The sequence below is a fragment of the Cyrtonyx montezumae genome, unplaced genomic scaffold (assembly GCF_038088225.1).
Source record: "Cyrtonyx montezumae isolate F1298 unplaced genomic scaffold, pur_monq_1.0 scaffold_3, whole genome shotgun sequence".
In the NCBI taxonomy this organism is placed as follows: Eukaryota; Metazoa; Chordata; class Aves; order Galliformes; family Odontophoridae; genus Cyrtonyx; species Cyrtonyx montezumae.
Genome location: NW_027072034.1, coordinates 27,761,296 through 27,779,196, shown reverse-complemented (window position 1 = coordinate 27,779,196; position 17,901 = coordinate 27,761,296). Strand labels below are relative to the sequence as shown.

The 17,901-nt window shown below is 41.9% G+C and overlaps 1 protein-coding gene across 2 annotated transcripts in view; it reads right to left on the bottom strand.

The window, feature by feature from the left end:
• ANKRD10 (ankyrin repeat domain 10) overlaps window positions 1–992 on the bottom strand; it is a 44,457-nt gene extending 43,465 nt beyond the window's left edge. Inside the window, exon 1 of one of the 2 annotated variants that reach the window (XM_065741005.1) lies at window positions 711–992. In XM_065741005.1, the coding sequence (XP_065597077.1) occupies window positions 711–911 (201 nt within the window). In that variant the 5' untranslated portion in view covers window positions 912–992. The remainder of the gene's footprint in view (window positions 1–710) is intronic. The other variant, XM_065741006.1, reaches the window with a different exon arrangement.
• Between the last annotated feature and the right edge of the window lie 16,909 nt (window positions 993–17,901).

Here is a 17,901-nt window from a genome sequence, read left to right as displayed (position 1 = left end):
CTCACATTTAGGAGCCAGACAAATCACAGAGGAAATAAAAACACGCAGCCCCGGGCCTGAATCATGCGTTGGCCGGAGCACTTAGAAACAGGAAACGCCCGGATAAAACAAATACAGTAGAACACCACTCCTCTTCAGATCTGAGGTGAGTGATAACACAGGGAATGAGGAGAAAAGGCGCGTATGTGTCTTTTTCCGCCGTTTGCCCATTTGGGAAGGAGTTGTTAATTCAGGTTCGTCAGCGGAACAAAGACAACCCGGACCGCACGGGCTTTTTTTAGCACGGCGCTGCGGTCGTCACAGCGCACGACTCCCGGCACCGCCGCCAGTCTGCCACGGTCACTCGGGGCTCTTAGGAAGCGGAGGCTCAGGCCAAGTCAACGCCGCTACCCTTCACCTAAACACAGATCGCTGCCCGCGGGCTCCATAAACAACAGCTGCCATGCAGCGCTGCTACTCGTCACGTCTGGGTCTTTACGCTCAGCGCGCCTCACTCCCAGCCCCGACGGCGGCGGACCCATCCCCCAGGCAGCCCGCTGCGGTAACGCGGCCGGATAACAACACGACAGCCTCCAACTGCGGGGCCCGGCGGAGGGAAAAGCCAGCCCCCCCACCCCCTCCCGCTCCGTAAAGATGGCGCCGCGCGGCGGCCTGCCGCCCTCCTCCTCCTCCTTCCCTTCTTCCCCCCCCCCTGCGGCGCCGGGCCCCACCTTGCCGAAGTGCGCGGCCCAGTGGATGGGCGTCCAGCCGTAGAAGGAGTCCTCGGCGGCCAGATCGGAGCGCGGAGCGCTCTGAAGAAGCGCGCACAGGGCGGGCAGGTCGCCGTCGCGGCAGGCGCGGTGCAGCGGGAAACGGAGGGTCAGCAGCTCCTCGCTGGAGAAGCCCGCCTCGGGGCCAGCGCCCAGCGACATGGCGGGCAGGGGAAAGCGGCGAGAGGGATGGCGGGGGGAGGGGAAGGGGGGGAGAGAAGGAGGGAGCGGGCTGCGAGCGACGGCGACTGCGGCAGCCGTTACCGCCCGAGCACAAAGGAAGCGGGCGGGGCGGGGCGGGGCGGGCGCCAGGCGGGGCACGGCGGGAAGCGCGCGGAAGGCGCCGCGCTCCCGGCTCCTCCAATCCGCTTCGCGCTATGCCGGAGGGGGAGGGGTGGCTGAGGGCGGGGGGCTTATGTTATAAAAATGGTAACTGAGAGGATGTCTGCGATTAAACGGAACGGCTTCTTCCGTGGAAAGCGGGCGGGCTGTTTTATACCGCGCTGTAGTCATTTGCGTTGTTTACCAAAAAAAGTAATGAATAGTAAAACTACATTTTATCATGATGAACAGAAATGAACTAGCACTACTCTGAGGATTCCTATTAAGCGTTTGCTTGTGTTTTTATCTCCCACTGGGACACGGGAGCTACCACACCACGTAGGCAGTGGACTTTATCTAATTTCCTTATAAACACTCATTAATTTACTAACTTCCACAACCTCCTGCAGGATAGCCAAGTGCGGTTGTATTCCTTTTAGCAATGACCAAGTGGAATACTTAGAAATGAAGCAGTCTAACAGTATCATGCAGGAATTCTGCATGTGTCCCAGCATCTTTACTCACCAGAGTTGGCAGGACCTTGGCAGGCTGGAGAGGGATGGCAGGAATCTCATGGAGTTCAGTAAGAAGTGCAGAGTTCTGCACCCAGGCTGGAGCAGTTTCTGGAACCGGGACGTGCTGGGTCTACCCAGCTGGAAGCAGCTCTGCAGGGAGGAACCTGTGCTTGTGGTGAAGATCATGGTGGACACAAGTCAGCACCGTACCCTTGCTGCAAAGAGGGCTGAAGTACTCTTGGCTGCAGTAGGTGAAGTGGCAGATTGAGGTAGGTGATCCTACCCACTCTTCTCAGTGCTGGTAAGGCTGCAAGCAGAGAACTACTGGGACCCCAGTACAAGAGAGACCTGGACATATTGGAAACACCATTTGAGACTGGAGTACCTTTCTAGTGAGAAGAGGCTGAGAGGGCTGAAGCCGTTCAGCCTGGAGGAGATTCAGGGGGATCCCTCTGAACACCATGCAGCACTGGCACAGGCTGCCCAGAGGCTGTGGGTCCTCTTCCTTGGAGCCCTCCAAAAACTGCCTGGCACCCTGCTCCGGTGGCCCTGATGACAAGGGCTTGGGCCAAAGGGACACAGACGGCTCTGCCAGCCTCAGACATCCTGTGGGTCTACAATCTTAAGTTTTGTGCCTAGAATTCTTGTTATGAGGTTAACCTTTCTTATTTCCTTACTGGTAATCTACACCAAATATTCAAAAATAGACAACCACAGAAATCACCATATTATACTGGTTCCTTAATCAATCTGTACTTGGCATATAATTTGGAGAATCATACTTGTTTCTCTTTTTTTCTCAGTAGTGATTAATTACCCTTAAAAATATATAAATGTCATTTTTAATATTCTGCTTTTCTACTGTTTTCCTTAATATATTTTGACAATGGGTTTTATAGGTTAATTAATTGTAATTAAATTAAACTGCAGTTAAAGATATTTTCTTTAACTGCTGTTGTATGTTACAAAACTGGGACATGGGACACAGTTTTAACATTTTTTCTACATTTCATTACATTTACATTCTAATTCATTCTTTTCTCTATCGTTATCCTGGTTAGACTTTATGCTGAAGAAAACAAGGCTTAAAAATATTTTTGACAATCTTCTTGTTCAAAAGTTTAGGTACAGAGAATATAAATATGTTAAGTGGTTCTAACTTATTTCTAGACAATAGGTTTCGTTTCCCTGACTATTATATACCTGCCTTTGTTGACTGATTGTGTATAGGGTAAACAAGGAAATGTGACTGTCAAGGGTTAAGCTGTAACTTACACCCTCTTGAGAAAAGGAAGCAGTAATATATAACATGTCAGGTCCTGGTTTGTATGAAGACAGATTTTTGCACTTACTGTTCATTTTATAAGCTAAAATTATTTAATGAAATAGAATAATTAGTATGGTTATTGTATTACTTACCAACAAATTCCTAATTTCTTGTGACTCAGAAGAGTTCAGCCACTAAGTTTACTAGCCCACATATATGTGTTTGGAAAAGAATGTTGTTATGTGCAGGCCTATTTGCATTAATTTGTCCTCCGTTCTATTCCTGGTCATTTTAAGGGAAGTGAGCAGCTTTCTGTTTCTGTTGGTTCAAGGAGGTGGGCCTTCTGCTTACTCAGGAGTTTTAACAGAACAGCATTTTCCCCAAGGAAGTAACAAAAGAGATGCAGTTTTATTTTAGCTGGTTTTTACTTTTATGTTCTCTTTTGCCTCAAGATTGTGAACGAAAATAGCTGCAAATAACGACTTCTTGAATATTCAATAGAATCTAATAAGTATACATTTAAATACCAAATACATAATTTTAAAGTGTTTTGTGAAAATGTATCTCCTGAGCTCTGGTGAGGCTGCATCTTGAGTGCTGTGTTCAGTTTCGGTCCCCTCACTGCAAGAAAGACACTGAGGCCCTGGAACATGTCCAGAGAAGGGAAACAAAGCTGTGAGGGGTCTGGGGTACAAGTCCTACAAGAAGAAGCTGAGGGAGCTGGGGTTGTTCAATCTGGAGAAGAGGAGGATCAGGGAAGACCTTATTGTCCTCTGCAACTACCTGAAAGGAGGCTGTGGCAAGGTGGGAATCAACCTCTTCTCCCAGGTAATGGTGATAGGGCAAGAGGGAATGGCCTCTATTTGTACCAGGGTTCAGATTGGATGTTATGAAAAACTTCTCTGAGAGAGCAGCCAGGCACTGGCACAGGCTGCCCAGGGAGGTGGTTGAGTCACTGTCCCTGGAGGTGTACAAGAAACGTTTAGATGAGGTACTAAGAAGCATGGTCTAGTGGGCAACATTTGTGGTAGATCAGCATTTGGGCTAGATCATCTTAGAGGTCTTTTCCAACCTTAACGATGCTATGATTTACAACTCTGCAGTGTAATCTGCAATTTCTATGTGCCATTCTTGTACAAATTAATTACATTTGCCTCTTTTTCTTTGCAGGAAGGTTGAAGATGGAGGACTTTATGATAACTCATGCAGAATGCTGTTGGGTATTTTTGTAAGAAAACAAAACAAAACATTTAATTGAATACATAATTTGTTCCAATCCCTCCTTCTTTCTTACGGAGAACTTACGCTGGTTAACATTTAGAGTTTTATTTAGTTGCCATACATACTTGCCTAGTGCCATTTGAGACGCCCAAGAGTATTCTTGTCTGTTGCCAGTTGCTGCAGAAAAATGGTACAAGCTTACGTAGGTTCCCTGCCATGCCTGTTCAGAGCTAGCACATCTCGGAATAACAGCCTTGGTAGGTTGCATTAAGAATCTACCCTTCCTAAATATCACTTGCACTGATGGATCTAGTCACAAAAGGAGTTCTTCACATTTTATCTGATTCTGATTCCCTTAAAACAAATTGTATTTGCAGGAGGTTGTCACGTAATTCCACGCTGTCCAAATGCAAAAGGACAGACTAATTCTGACATTATCCATCATTCATTTTATTTTGGAACTCTGTGAACTGTGATGAAAATGCGGCATCTCTTTAGATGCCATGAATTATTTTAGCAATGGTGAGAAACTTTCTATAAATTTCCTAGTGCAAATAGAATCTGACTCATCATCTTCAGAGACTATTTCGAAGATTAGGTTTACTTCCTGGTTTTTATTACACTTAAGACCACAGCTGAGTATTGTACCATTTGACATACGTTGTCCTTCTGTGGATTTTTTTCTATCTTCGCCTTTCTTCCACGAAGACCAAATGTTCTTTTGTGTTTGCTCCTAGAACAGCATGGAAAATAAACGTTATTCTTTCTGATGGGAGTTATTGGTAGAAGCAGCTGAATATTTTTGCGAAGTTAATTTAATAAACACGGATGCATTAAAGCTCAAGTGCTAAAATTAAATTTGTGTAGTATGTGAGGCCTCTCAGGGCACAAAGACCAGAAAATTAATAGCAGCAGTAGCTGCTAACATGGAAAGAAAGCTATGAGTGGAAAAAGAGTAGACTGAAAGTTCTCTGTCCTCCTTTCCAGCTCTCAGCTCTCAGAATTTTGTTTGGCAAGAAAAGCAGGGAATCTGTCTGACTTTCATATAATTACTGACGTATTACTCCATTGCAGGCAAGTAGCAAAGAGCAGCTGCTTATTGCAGCCAGAGCCAAGCTCTCCCTTTGCCATCCCCCATTTCTTCCTGCCTTCCCTGCAGAAAGCTATCTCATTGTTAAATAAACTAGGATTGGTTTGCAAGGTAAATTAAGATTACATTAGAAAAATATTTACTTATGTATAAAAGAGGCTTCTAAAAAAACCTTCACTGCTTAGGAAACAATGTGATTTTATGGGTAAAAAATAAAAACAGATTTGTTACTCTACTGTTGTAAAGCTGCCATCTTTTTTACAAGCCTGGGAAGAGTGACCCTATTCATTGTAAGTTTTTGCCAGTTCTGCTTCCACGCAACTATTCTCTTCCTGATTCATGTGACGTATCTGGGCCATGCTTAACAGAGGACTACTGCCTGACAAGTAAAGGCCTTGATTATGATTTTTGTCTTATTGACAAACAGACAACATTCCTTACGAGGTTTAACCGAAAATTAACATTTCTTGAGAGAGAAAATACCTTTAAAAACAAAACAAAACAGAAGACCCACAACAGAAAGAAGCAGTAAGAAATCAGTATCAGACCATTTCCTCTTACACTGAGCCTAAACCATTGCAATACAAAGGTTCTTCAATGTTCTTGTCTTCCAAAATAAATAAATACAAATGACATGCACTTATCTGAATCCTGAAAGTTCATGATTTCTCCATTTATGTCCACACTGAAAATGAATCTAAATCTGAATTCCTGAGTACTTTCATTCATTAATGAACTTTCATCGGAAAGAAAAAGGTGTATGTGTGTGTGAAGGAGTGTTGCTCGAGTTGCTCTTTAAGGAATTCATATGATGACTCCCTGAATCCCTCCTGATAGCTCATTAGAGATGGTGACTCCCTGTATTCCTCCTGTTACTTCTTTAGAGATACTGTCTTCCTGCCTTGTTACACACAATTGAGCAGTTGCTGCGTTCCACCCTCCTGTGCAGTGGTGGAGGAAGCAACCTGGACGTGTCACTTGTGCTCTGTGTTATGTTGAGGTTTAAGAAATGCAACTGGCTGTGTGAAAATTTCATCTCTTGCCTCCAGAAGGATACCGTGGGGTACTGAATATTGTGACTCCTGGAACTCATGGCTGTTGATGTGGAGTCTATGCAGTTGAGCATGATAAATCTTTCGAAATAAACTAAATCTTCCTACATGAAGAATATCTTTACAAACAATTCCTCTACGTACTATTTTGTATTGCATTTGGATGGAAGTTTGAAGAAATACATTTAGGTAATATTTATTTACATGTTAAATGAAATAACAAATAAATCCATAACTTGCATTTACACAGATGCAGAATTAGTAAATCATCTGATTTTACAATTCCATAATCTGGAAATCTTTCCACGAGGAGAGAAAAATGTTTGATAAAGTGAAAAATGCCGTACCCTCTTACAAAGAGAACAAGCAAAAATTTTGAGAAGGATGAAGAGTATGGACGCATCTGTTTCTGATATGTTCTGATATGTTTCAAGTATTCTTGAAACCCTCAACCTGTTCAGTGAGATTAGATGCTTTGTTTGAGGGTTTTAGTCTTTGCTCATTTAAGAAAGAACATGCTTCTCTCCCAACTGTGGTTTAATCAAGCAATTGTAGCATCATCTTTTTGTGAAGGAAGATGGTGCCTGGTGTTTAAATTCTTCATGAAACGGAGTGAAAAGACAGAAGCAGCCTACATTATGAGGTTTCTGTTCTAGCTAGCATCATATGAAAGGAGCCATCTTGTGGTTGTCTATTCTGCAAATAAAACGTTGCTACAGTATTGCCTTGAAAAGCTGAAGTTACCTCTATAGTTCTGTGATAGTTTTTCTTCTACTTGTACAGAAATGTTGCATTTTGAGTAAAACTGTTCTCACTCAATCTTTTTCATTCTGTCAGATTACTTATTCTACCAAATATTCAATCTATCCATACAGAATTAAACTTTGTATGTTCATTCTACGCCCTTTATTAATCCACACCAATATTAACTAGTCCTCAGAGCTCTTACATCCCTTAATTTGCACTCTAAATTCTGCTTTAAACTGCAGTCAACATCATCTCCCTGAAAAATGACTGTCATAGTAGAACTGATTTCTAAATAAGTGCCAAGTGATTTTTTTTTTAATAATATCCATTGAAGTGTGGGATACTGTGTGTGTTCCAGGTGCAAAACTGAAGCAAACCAACCTTCAGACTTGACCTGGAGAGACAACAGTTAGAAGATAAATCAGTCTGATTTCTTGGCCTCTTTGATAATACACAGTAACACTTAGATTAATCTTCACAATCCTGAGCAGATGCAGGCAAATTTATTTTATTAGCTCACTGATGTTTGTATTAGTTTAATTAAATATATCTTAAATATCCCTTACGTAGCCCAGAAGTTATTTATGAATACAAGCCTAAACCATAACTCCTGAAGTTCCTAAAGTGGAACATTTTTAGATGAAAATCTGATTCCTTTAAAATGGTTTTAATTAATTTATAATGGTTAAATTAAAAGTCAAAATCAGATTCCCTTGGACATTAGTAGTTTTATGTCCTTCTTGTAGTACCCAATGCTGGAGGTGAGGCCACCCCCTGCAGAGCACAGTGAGACAACACCTCCCTTTGCCTGGTGGCAGTGCTGGGCCTGGTGTGCCCAGATTGGGCCTTCTGGCTGCCAGAGCACACTGCTGGCTCCCATTCCACTTGCCACAACCCCCATATCACTTTCCATGGATCTGCTCTCCAGCCTCTTGTCTTCAGACTGTACACAGATCCAGTGTTGCTCCATCCCAGATGCAGAATCCAGCGCTTACTGTGGTTGAACTCCACACGATTGGTAATTGCCCAGCCCTCCAGTTTGTCAAGATCTCTTTGCAGGGCTTCTCTACCCTCAAGAGAGTCAATGGCTCCTTCTTAGTGCCATCTGCAGTCTTATTTAGTATACCTTCAAGACACACATCCAAGTAATTGATGGAAACATTGAAGAGAACTGGACTTAAAATGGAGCCCTGTGGAAGCCCACCAGTGTCCAGCCGTCAGACTGATGTACCCCCATTTATTACAACCCATTGGCCAATTCTCACCTGTCACAGTATGTTTTTGCCTAGCTGCATGCTGGACACGTTGTCCATCAGGACACTGTGAGAAATGGTATCGAAAGCTTCACTGACATCCAAAAATATTGCACCAGATGACTTCCCTTGGTTGACTGGGTCTCCTTTAATAAATTGAGCCTCTGTGCATTTCTGAAGACAATCACAGCAGTTATCAAGGTTCACAGACTGACCTATGTCTCTACATATTTGAGTGGGACTTGAAAATGTATTTTTTATGCATTACTATGATAATATGGGTTTCCTTCTGTAAAACTGAAGTCAGACTTAAATACCAGATGGATGTAATTGTATGATTAAGAAGTATAACAGTCAAGAACTTTCATAATTGTAGTATGTTGCGGGGGAGAATAAATACACATTCCAAGAATCATGGAATAAAATGAATTTAGAACAGGATCAAATGTGAGAATGGACCTCTTGGAAGAGAATATATTTTTTAGGTATTCTTTCTACTGTCTGAACTCTTATGAAACTGTGAAAACCTGAGACTAACTTTTTTTTTATCCTCCTTTAACAACAGAACTGAATTTAGTTTATTACAATTATCTGGATTCAGCTTCCAGAAGTTTCACATTGTTGGGGAATTCTGTGGTCAGATATTTTTATTTTTATTTTTATTTTTATTTTTATTTTTATTTTTATTTTTATTTTTAATTTTTTTTCTACAGAGGTGAGTGCTTCCACATCAATAAACAAGAAGTTTGGGTTTGTAAAATCTCTTCTCTCCACTGTTTATGGAAGCTGGTAGCAGATCAGTCTCAATGGTACCTTCATACTTGTTATACTTTTTTTTTTTTTTCTGCTAGTTGGGATTACATTGATTCTACAACCAGAATTTGTTTTATTCAAACGGCAAGGATTTGAAACTGAATCGTGATTTTAAACTGAATAGTAAGATTGTTAAGGAGCAGGATCTGGAGGACAATATTGCCATACCATCATCTGGAAATTCATCCAGAGAAGAACCTTATCATCTCCATTCTTCATTTTCCACTTTGGCATACTGAGTGAATGTCTCATTTGCTTGACTGAAACCTTTTGCTTCAATAGTAAACTACTGGTCTGCTAAATAACAAAATCCTTTTGATACAGAGGGGCATTTCATACGTCTGCACAGAAATATTTGTTGAATTTGTACCCTAAGAAGCTTTCAGACATAGTGTGCCTAGAACTGAATATAAAGTATGAGAGTCGGCTGGATTTTAATCAACAATATTTCTTGCATATCCACCTCCAAATGCCTGTTGTCTCTTTCTGTCATTTACTTTGGTATTCACTTGTTCCTCCTTCTTGTTATAAAGCTTTAATCTCAAGAAGCATGGCTTATTTATTTACTCATTTATTACTATTTTCTGTAGATAGTAGGCATCATTTGAAACAGCTGAACACTGCTGGATACCTGTTGAGTAATCTCAGTTCTTTCAGACACCAGCCTGTCCTTCACCTGTGCCATCACCTGCAGTAGCTGAGTTCTGGTTCTAATCTAATTGGAATGGGTTGAGTTTTCATTGACCTGACCAAAATAAACAGAACAAAACTAAAATGCTAGCTTTGTTTATTAGATAAAACTTTACCAGGTGAAATTCAGTGTGTGCTGACATGCAGATATTATTTTCACTGACCATACTTTTTCTGACAAATACACTGATATTTTAGGGGGTAAAGAAGGTGTGCTGCCATTCTGAGGACGTCTGTGAAGTTAGACCTAGCAGGCTCTATGGAATAACTTACATGGAAGCTTAAATCACAGCCATTATTTATATCAACATTAAGTAATTGTGTAACCTAAAAGGAATGGCAATTTGTTATTTTAAGCAATCAGTCAGGACATAAGAAACTGTCCAGTATCACATGATGGCATGAAGATTAATTCTGAAATCTTTAGTCATGCCGTGTTTAAAAATGATAGATAGTACTGCTCAGTGTCTAAAATGAGTTATCTTTTTGAAACAGCATTTTTTCCCTGTGTGGGGAATAATAGTTTACCTATCACAATATGCAGATGGATGGCCATACTTGCAAAACAGCCTTAGCTTTGAAGTTTTGGAGAAGCTGATGAATATCCAAATAATTAAGATACCAGCCTGCATTATAACATATCGGGTTTGGTTCATTTGCTCTTATGGGTTTTCTCTGTTATCCCAAATAAGATTTATAGGTCCAGATTCAAAAATGCTTCATGCTGCTACAGAGAGCAGCTGAAATTCTCTTCTAATATCAGTTGAGTTTCTTAAAAACTTCACTATGTCTGGAGCTAGGTCCATATCCACTGGGAAAATAAAGAGGAAGGCTGCTGGGGCTCTAATTTTCCAGTGTTTGTAAGGCTAAATATAATCTATGTGGATTGCTCGACTACTACAAAAGCTCTGGGTATAGAAATGTGTAAAGGAAAGCTTGTACATTTGTGTTAATACTTGAATCACAAAAAAATGTCTGATATTAAAACATGTAAATGTGCATGTCACATGTAAATATGGTTTTTTGTATGTGCAACCTTGAACTTGTGGACTTCCACTGTCTCACCAGATGACCACTGTAACTATTCTCCTAAAGAATAACAACATTGTCATTTTCTTCCTGTTCTAAAGAACATTTCTGATGCATCTTGTAGGGAATAATTAAAGTAAGCAATTAGTAGCGTTCACCTCACTGAAGCTCAGATTACAGCCCATTAATTTTGCAGGTGTGTATGGTGTACGGTGTGATGACGCTCTTTCCCTTTGTATCATGGTTGGCTAGTTCACGTGGTCCAAACTGAACATATTGGCAGCTTTAAATTCCTATTTCAACAGATTAGCTGTGCGTGCACTCCACTTCTGTACGTTCCCTTTTGTCTGGCTGCCACTACCATGGATCAGGTGAACCCTTATCCACTCTTGAGGCAGGTAAGGACAAAGTCAGCTATTTTTAAGTGTTCATTCTGGCTTGGGATTCCCCCCAGCATCAGCTGATCTGTACGTGTGCCAAGGCACCTTATGGGTTTAAAAACATCCAAGTCTGGACGTTGCCGTGCTCCACATCACAGTGTCCAAATCAGTTTGTAGAACAAGTGTGTAAAGTTTTTATGGTGCCAAAATGAAGAATGAAGTTCTTCCTTTGTAGAACAAAAGATATGACTAAGATGGCAGCAGGAATACAGTGTTTAGATTCACTGCCTTGCTTCTCTGTCTCAGCCTTGACCGAAGATTAAAATCCTTATGACTCGCTTTCAATCTCTGTTCAACCACCTCCCGTTTGCTCTAAAATTCTAGAAAAAAAATATGGATGAGCACTACTGTTGATTGTTTTAAAGATTCTTGGATAAAATTGTTGGGATGTCTGACCTCAGAAGTTAAGGTTACATATGCACCATGTGTATTGCAGTCTTATTTTGGAATATCAACGCTTTCCCAAGTACATAGAGGGTGACATAAAAATAAAGAGTATTTAAACTTTTGAGTTTGGGAAAGAAGCTTTACTAACTACAGTGAACTCAGAAATCCACTGGGGAATTGCAAGGATAGTTGGGCATCTACAGTAGAGCTGCTGGAGACAGATTTTGGTGTCTGCCAATTCAGGAAGGAGCACTGCTAGAATCTCACATTGGTGGTTTATCTTCTGGAAATGAGAACCAGAAAGGAAATCTGAGTGATTGTTTGAGTCTAGCTTTCTGTTTCTCACCTCTAGCCACCTGCATGGTCCATTCTGACCAAATGTGAGAGAACTCTGCCAGGGCAAGTCTTGCATAAGCTGTTCCATTATTGTAGTTAGGATTTTTTCTTGCAATTGGGATGTAATTCTTACTCAGTGCATGCGTTAATTTCTATAGATGACATACGGCAGGGAATGTGAATAGAAAGCTATCACTTAGGACTGTGTATCTATAAGAAGTTAAGAACTGGATCAGAGTGCTCTGACTCACCAGTAGCGATGATCCCCTCGTGGCTGTAAGGATTCCTGCTCCCAGCTGCCTCTTCCACCCCGTGACATGCCCTTTACAAGCCCCAGTTGCAGAGGTGGCTCAGCTGTTCATGTAGCAGCTGCTGTAGTTTGGCAATGTGTAGCTAAGCATATTAAGGTAACCCAAAGTAATTTTTGACTTACTGTGAAACATTGGACTGTCAATGGTAGTTCTTCAGCAACTGTTCTCCAACCAAGACATAGTTGCACCAGAACCAAAAATCTCTGGGGAAGAGGGGAGAGAACTTCTATCAGTAACCACAAAGATCAGAGGTGTTGGATGGGAGAAGTTATGCTGTGTGCTGCGCTGCAAAACTCAGGAACATTTTCAGGTCCTTTGTTAGGAATAGGTGCTCTAGACATAATCCAGCTTCAGATTCAGGTGGAGCACATCAAAGAGAACTCATCTCTGATCATGAATCAGAGCTCTTAGAGTGGGGGTCAGATCCAGACCCAGAAACTTAAGTTTGGATGTCTATAGGGTGAATTCAGATATGAGAGGTTCAATGTACAAAAGATTCAGTGTCAGTAGTCAGTGCCGCCCTCAGGCTCATATAAGCTTATTTTTGGGTTATATCGTCTCCTTTCACTGACCATGCCATAAATAAAGCTTAATGAATCGTATTCATATGTTTATTTCTGAAAGTATTAACAACTCTTTTCTTTCTCTGTCAGTGTTTCTCTTTCCTATATGTTGGTAACACTTCTCAAGTCTCTTCGGGGTGTAACTGTCAGAGTCTTCACACTCTCCTGTAGGATCTCATGAATGTTAGCAGTTTAAATAGCTTTTGCTCTATACAACAGACTCAGCTCAGAGTTGTACCAGTTTGGCTCAACACTCTGAGGCTATAGGCAGCAGAGGGACAACTTGCATCATTTGGAGTTTCTCCTCTCACATACGAACTGTCAAGTGTCTCATTGGATCAATAAGATTTTTTTAAGAGTGTGGAATGGCTTGCTCTTTTTTTTGTCTCTCATCAGTGTGAAGTGACATTGTATGTTACCTTATTAATTATTCAGTTGTGCCTTTTCCTCCTGTAGTCTCTTAAATAGCACAGCTGTTGTCTTGGGTTCAGTTATAGTGAGTCCTTTGTGGTTCACTATGTTCCTTGGTGACTTCATCTGCCATGAGATTGCCTGAATAGCCAAAGCACCTTCAATTTTTTTCCAATATTCCCAGCATTTTAATACTAGAAGAATTCCCCTTGGGTCTGAGATGTACCCCTCTGGTGACCATCATTATGTTTCCCCTTCCTTCCAAAATTGTATTTTCCAGTGTTTTTCAATAGCTTGTCTTTAAAACACTATTCTTTACCAGTGCGTCTGAGATTAAACGGGAACATTGTTCCGAGATAAAAGGGCTATTGGTAGAACAGATGTCACTTGTGGGACCATATATCCCCTTCCCCTGACAACCGACAGAAGTTCTGGCTAACTTGTAAGTGGGCATCGTGCCCCCCCCAACAGATGGTCAGAAGTGCAGGGAGCCAAAAACCCATCTATGGGCATGAAATATGTTTAAGAGGGTCATGTCCAGACACAAATGTTGATCCAGCTTTTTAGGCTGAGCTTCTGTGCCCACAATCTAAATGAAAGGACGTGTTTTTAGAAGGAACATTCTACATCAACGTACGGCTGCTTTGGTGTTTAGAGCTGCCGATGAGAGCTCAAGAAATAAGCAGTGTAGCTGTTTCACAAAATTAGTTCAAGGAACCAGAGAAATCTGCAGTACAGTGGCTCAGATAAACATATTTAACCTTAGAACAAAATTTCACATTTGTTTTCATAGAAAATTGAACCTGTTTCTTCACTTTGCCATATTTACCAACAACTTGTAAAATCAGAGCAGTTTTTACCATCATAAATCTGTCTCAGACAGTAAAGAAGTTTCACGTGGATTAATAGAACAGTTTTGGCATGTGGCTTTTGTTAAAATCATGCAGAAGAACTTGGTGAGTTTTTAGCAAGTTTTTAGTAGAAAATCTGTGTCGTATGCCACTGTAGCTGAGCAAGGAGATGTGTATTGCAACAAGGATGCATAACTAGGTCAAGATTATTGCCTTCATTCTTTTACATCTGAAAATGGTTACTAACATGCAGCCTATGCTTTACTCACTGTCTGCCTTTGCTCTTAACTTAGCCATCTGAACTTAAAAGTCAAGCAGGTTTAAATCAGTTGCATGAGTGCTATAGCACTTGTCATAGCAAGTTGTGACTAATAATAAGTTTACTGACATGAACTGAGAGTGAGACAGTATTCTCATGTGAGATGAGAAACCCAAAGAGCTGGCTTGTTCATTGCTGTGCCCTGAGAAGGATGGCACACGTGGATCATGTACCAGTACAAAAAAGGGGCAACAGTCAGGTCTTCACTCTGCATCACTAGTGCATTGAGACAGCTTCGCAGGACTGCCTTTCTTGAGGAAAAAGAGAAGTCAACCTCTAGGTAGTACGTGCTCTGGCAGAAACACTACTCACATGCATCTATAATTTGGAAGAGTATGCCTTTCCCTGTGGCGGACCTGTGGTGGATGTTTCATCAACAAGCAGAAATAAACAGGTATTGGGTAGTGATTTTTTCATCCACTACCTGGCCTGTTTTGACGATCTATGGCTGAAAAGTCATGTGTCACATTATCTTTCACTTCTTATACTTTTTGGATCCAACTCCATTCTGCTCCATGTTGATTCCCCAGCTATACTTTTCACTGTGATTTCTGAGTAATACGAATTCTGGCATTTTTTAGAGTAGTCAAAATCATTTCTGTTTTTTATAACATAATTTTGTCTAGATGTGCTATTTGACTTCATGCATATGTTTCTATATTGATGGAGATTATGAAGTCAATCAATACACGAGACAGCAGCATGCATTCAGTATCCACATTAGTTACTTCATACAGACATGATTATTTTTTTTTAGCTTTGCATATGTTGTACCAGTACGCAGTGCCCTGTGAACTCAATTACAACTTCCTGCAATTTACCATCCTGTTTTCTGTTATCTTTTGGCCCAAATTTCTTTGTCTCTAAACATTACTATGCTGAAATACTAGCTGACACGAAGACTCGTGAGCAATGCGAAGTTTGCTTTTTAATAGTGTTTTATTTAAATAACAAACTTTACAACTGTGTTGAATTATGGTGCTTGCTCCAGCTATGTTTTCAGGCTCCTCATCTTTCTAACATTTAAAGCACATACAGAAGGGATAAGGATGGGGACACAGGAGAAAAGTTATGTGTAAGCACTGTGAAGAAGCCTAATCAAGTACCTACTCAAGAGATTGTGGAAGCCAAAGGCTCCCCCAGAACATCAGGCCTGGCATGGGCCTTTCATATTTTGCAAGAAGGGAAGTAATTTCATCCTTCTTTATAAGCACAAGTTAAATACTATCCTGATTAATACATAAATGCATTTGTTTAAAGAAAAAAAATCTGATAGTGATTTCTTACTGCTGCAACATCATCAGATGGAATCTCTCCGTAATGTTTTTTGGTAGTAAAGGAACGTGTATCACAAATTGCTGATCCAGCTGCATGCTGAAAGTACAGGCATACATTAACCACCATAAGAGCGTCTTAGCTGCTAGGCCATAGGCCAGGGGGAGGACAAAGGTTTTTATCTTTCTTGTTGAGGCTGAGCCACTGTGTGGCCTGGGGAGCTTGCAGAGGCTGAAGGGCTAAACTTTCACCTTGTGGGAAGTCTGAAAGATGACAGTTTTTAAAATGTGTGGCTTCAGATTTGCCTGTGTTCTGCACAGCAACTAAAATGGTCATCTTTGAGTCTGAATATGCATTTTGCACAGGATCCTGCCTGTTTTCCCCACTTAGAAGCTCCTAGCTTATCTAATTATCCAGTAGTCATTCAGTTAGTAAATGTGTCACATCAATGAATAATTATTAATTGAACGTACTTATACATTTTGCCATGGTTAATTCTACACAATTACTGCAGAACAGCTGGGTGAATTAGGAGATTATTGGTGTCGTTAATTTGTATGCCACATACAATGCATAATGCAGAGCTTTGCTTTCTCATTTGTCAACAGAGCTGTAGGGATGTAGGTTGAACTGAGGGAGCCAGTGGACACAACTACCACCTCATGTAGGTTGGTACTGAGTTATTCCCAGGTTAGGCAGCTACAGGCTTGCTAACCTTCCTAGTTCGACTACTACACTGCATATTTTTCTTAAGACTTCAGCTATTCTTTAAAAACATATTTTCTTTCGAATAAAAATAAAGCCACCAATCACAGTGCCCTAAATCACAGAATCACAGAACTGTAGGGGTTGGAAGAGACCTCTAGAGATCATCTAGTCCAGCTCCCCAGACAAAGCAGCTCCCTACACCAGGTCGCACAGGTAGGCATCCAGGAGGGTCTTGAATATCTCCAGAGAAGGAGACTCCACAACCCCCCTGGGCAGCCTGTGCCACTGCTCCGTCACCTGAACTGTGAAGAAGTGCTTACATACACTTGTTGAGGAACTTCTTATGTCTTAAGTCTTATGAGGAGCGGCTGAGGGAGCTGGGATTGTTTAGTCTGGAGAAGAGGAGGCTCAGAGGAGACCTTATTGCACTCTACCACTTCCTGAAGGGGGGTTGTGGTGAGGAGGGGGTAGGCCTCTTCTCCCTGATAAGTAATGACAGGACGAGAGGGAATGGCCACAAGTTGCGCCAGGGAAGATTTAGATTAGACCTCAGGAAGCATTTCTTTTCTGAAAGAGTGGTCAGGCACTGGAATGGCCTGCCTAGGGAGGTGGTTGAGGCACCATCCCTAGCGCTGTTCAAGAAGCGTTTAGATGAGGTGCTAAAGGACTTAATTTAGTAGTTGGGTAGAGATAGTGATAGGAGGATGGTTGGACTAGATGATCTTATAGGTCCTTTCCAACCTTATGAACTTATGAACTTATGAACTTATGAACTTCCTATGCTTCAGTTTATGGCCATTTCCCCTCATCCTATTGCTACACGCCACCTCATCTCTTTGCCTCCCACACCTTAGATATTTATAGATGTGGATCAGATCCCCTCTGAGTCTTTTCTTAAGGCTGAACAGACCCAGATTTCTCAGCCTTTCCTCATAAGGGAAATGCTCCAGACCCTTTGTCATCTTTGTAGCCCCCCACTGGACTCTTTTGAGGAGATCTCTCTCTTTTTTGTACCAGGGAGCCCAGAACTGGACACAGTACTCCAGATGAGGCCTCACCAGGGCAGAGTAGAGGGGGAGGATCACCTCCCTCGACCTGCTGGCCATGCTCTTTTTAATGCACCCCAGGATCCCATTGGCCTTCTTGGCCACCAGAGCACACTGCTGGCTCGTGGCCATCCTGTCATCCACCAGTCCCACCCCAGGCCCCTCTCCTCAGAGCTCCTCTCTAGCAGGTCATCCCCCAACCTGCACCAGTGCATGCAGTTATTCCTCCATAGGTGCAAGACTCTACACTTGCTCTTGTTAAACCTCATCTGGTTCCTTTCTGCTCAGCTCTCCAGCCTGTCCAGGTCTCACTGAATGGCAGCACAGCCTTCCAATGAGTCAGCTATTCCTACCTGCTTTGCATCAGCAGCAAACTTGCTGAGGGTGCACTCTATCTCCTCATCAAGGTAATTGATGAAGATGTGGGACAGGACTGGAGCCGGCACAGACCCCTGAGGAACACCGCTAAGTACAGGCCTCCAACTGGACTCTGTGCTGCTGATCAGA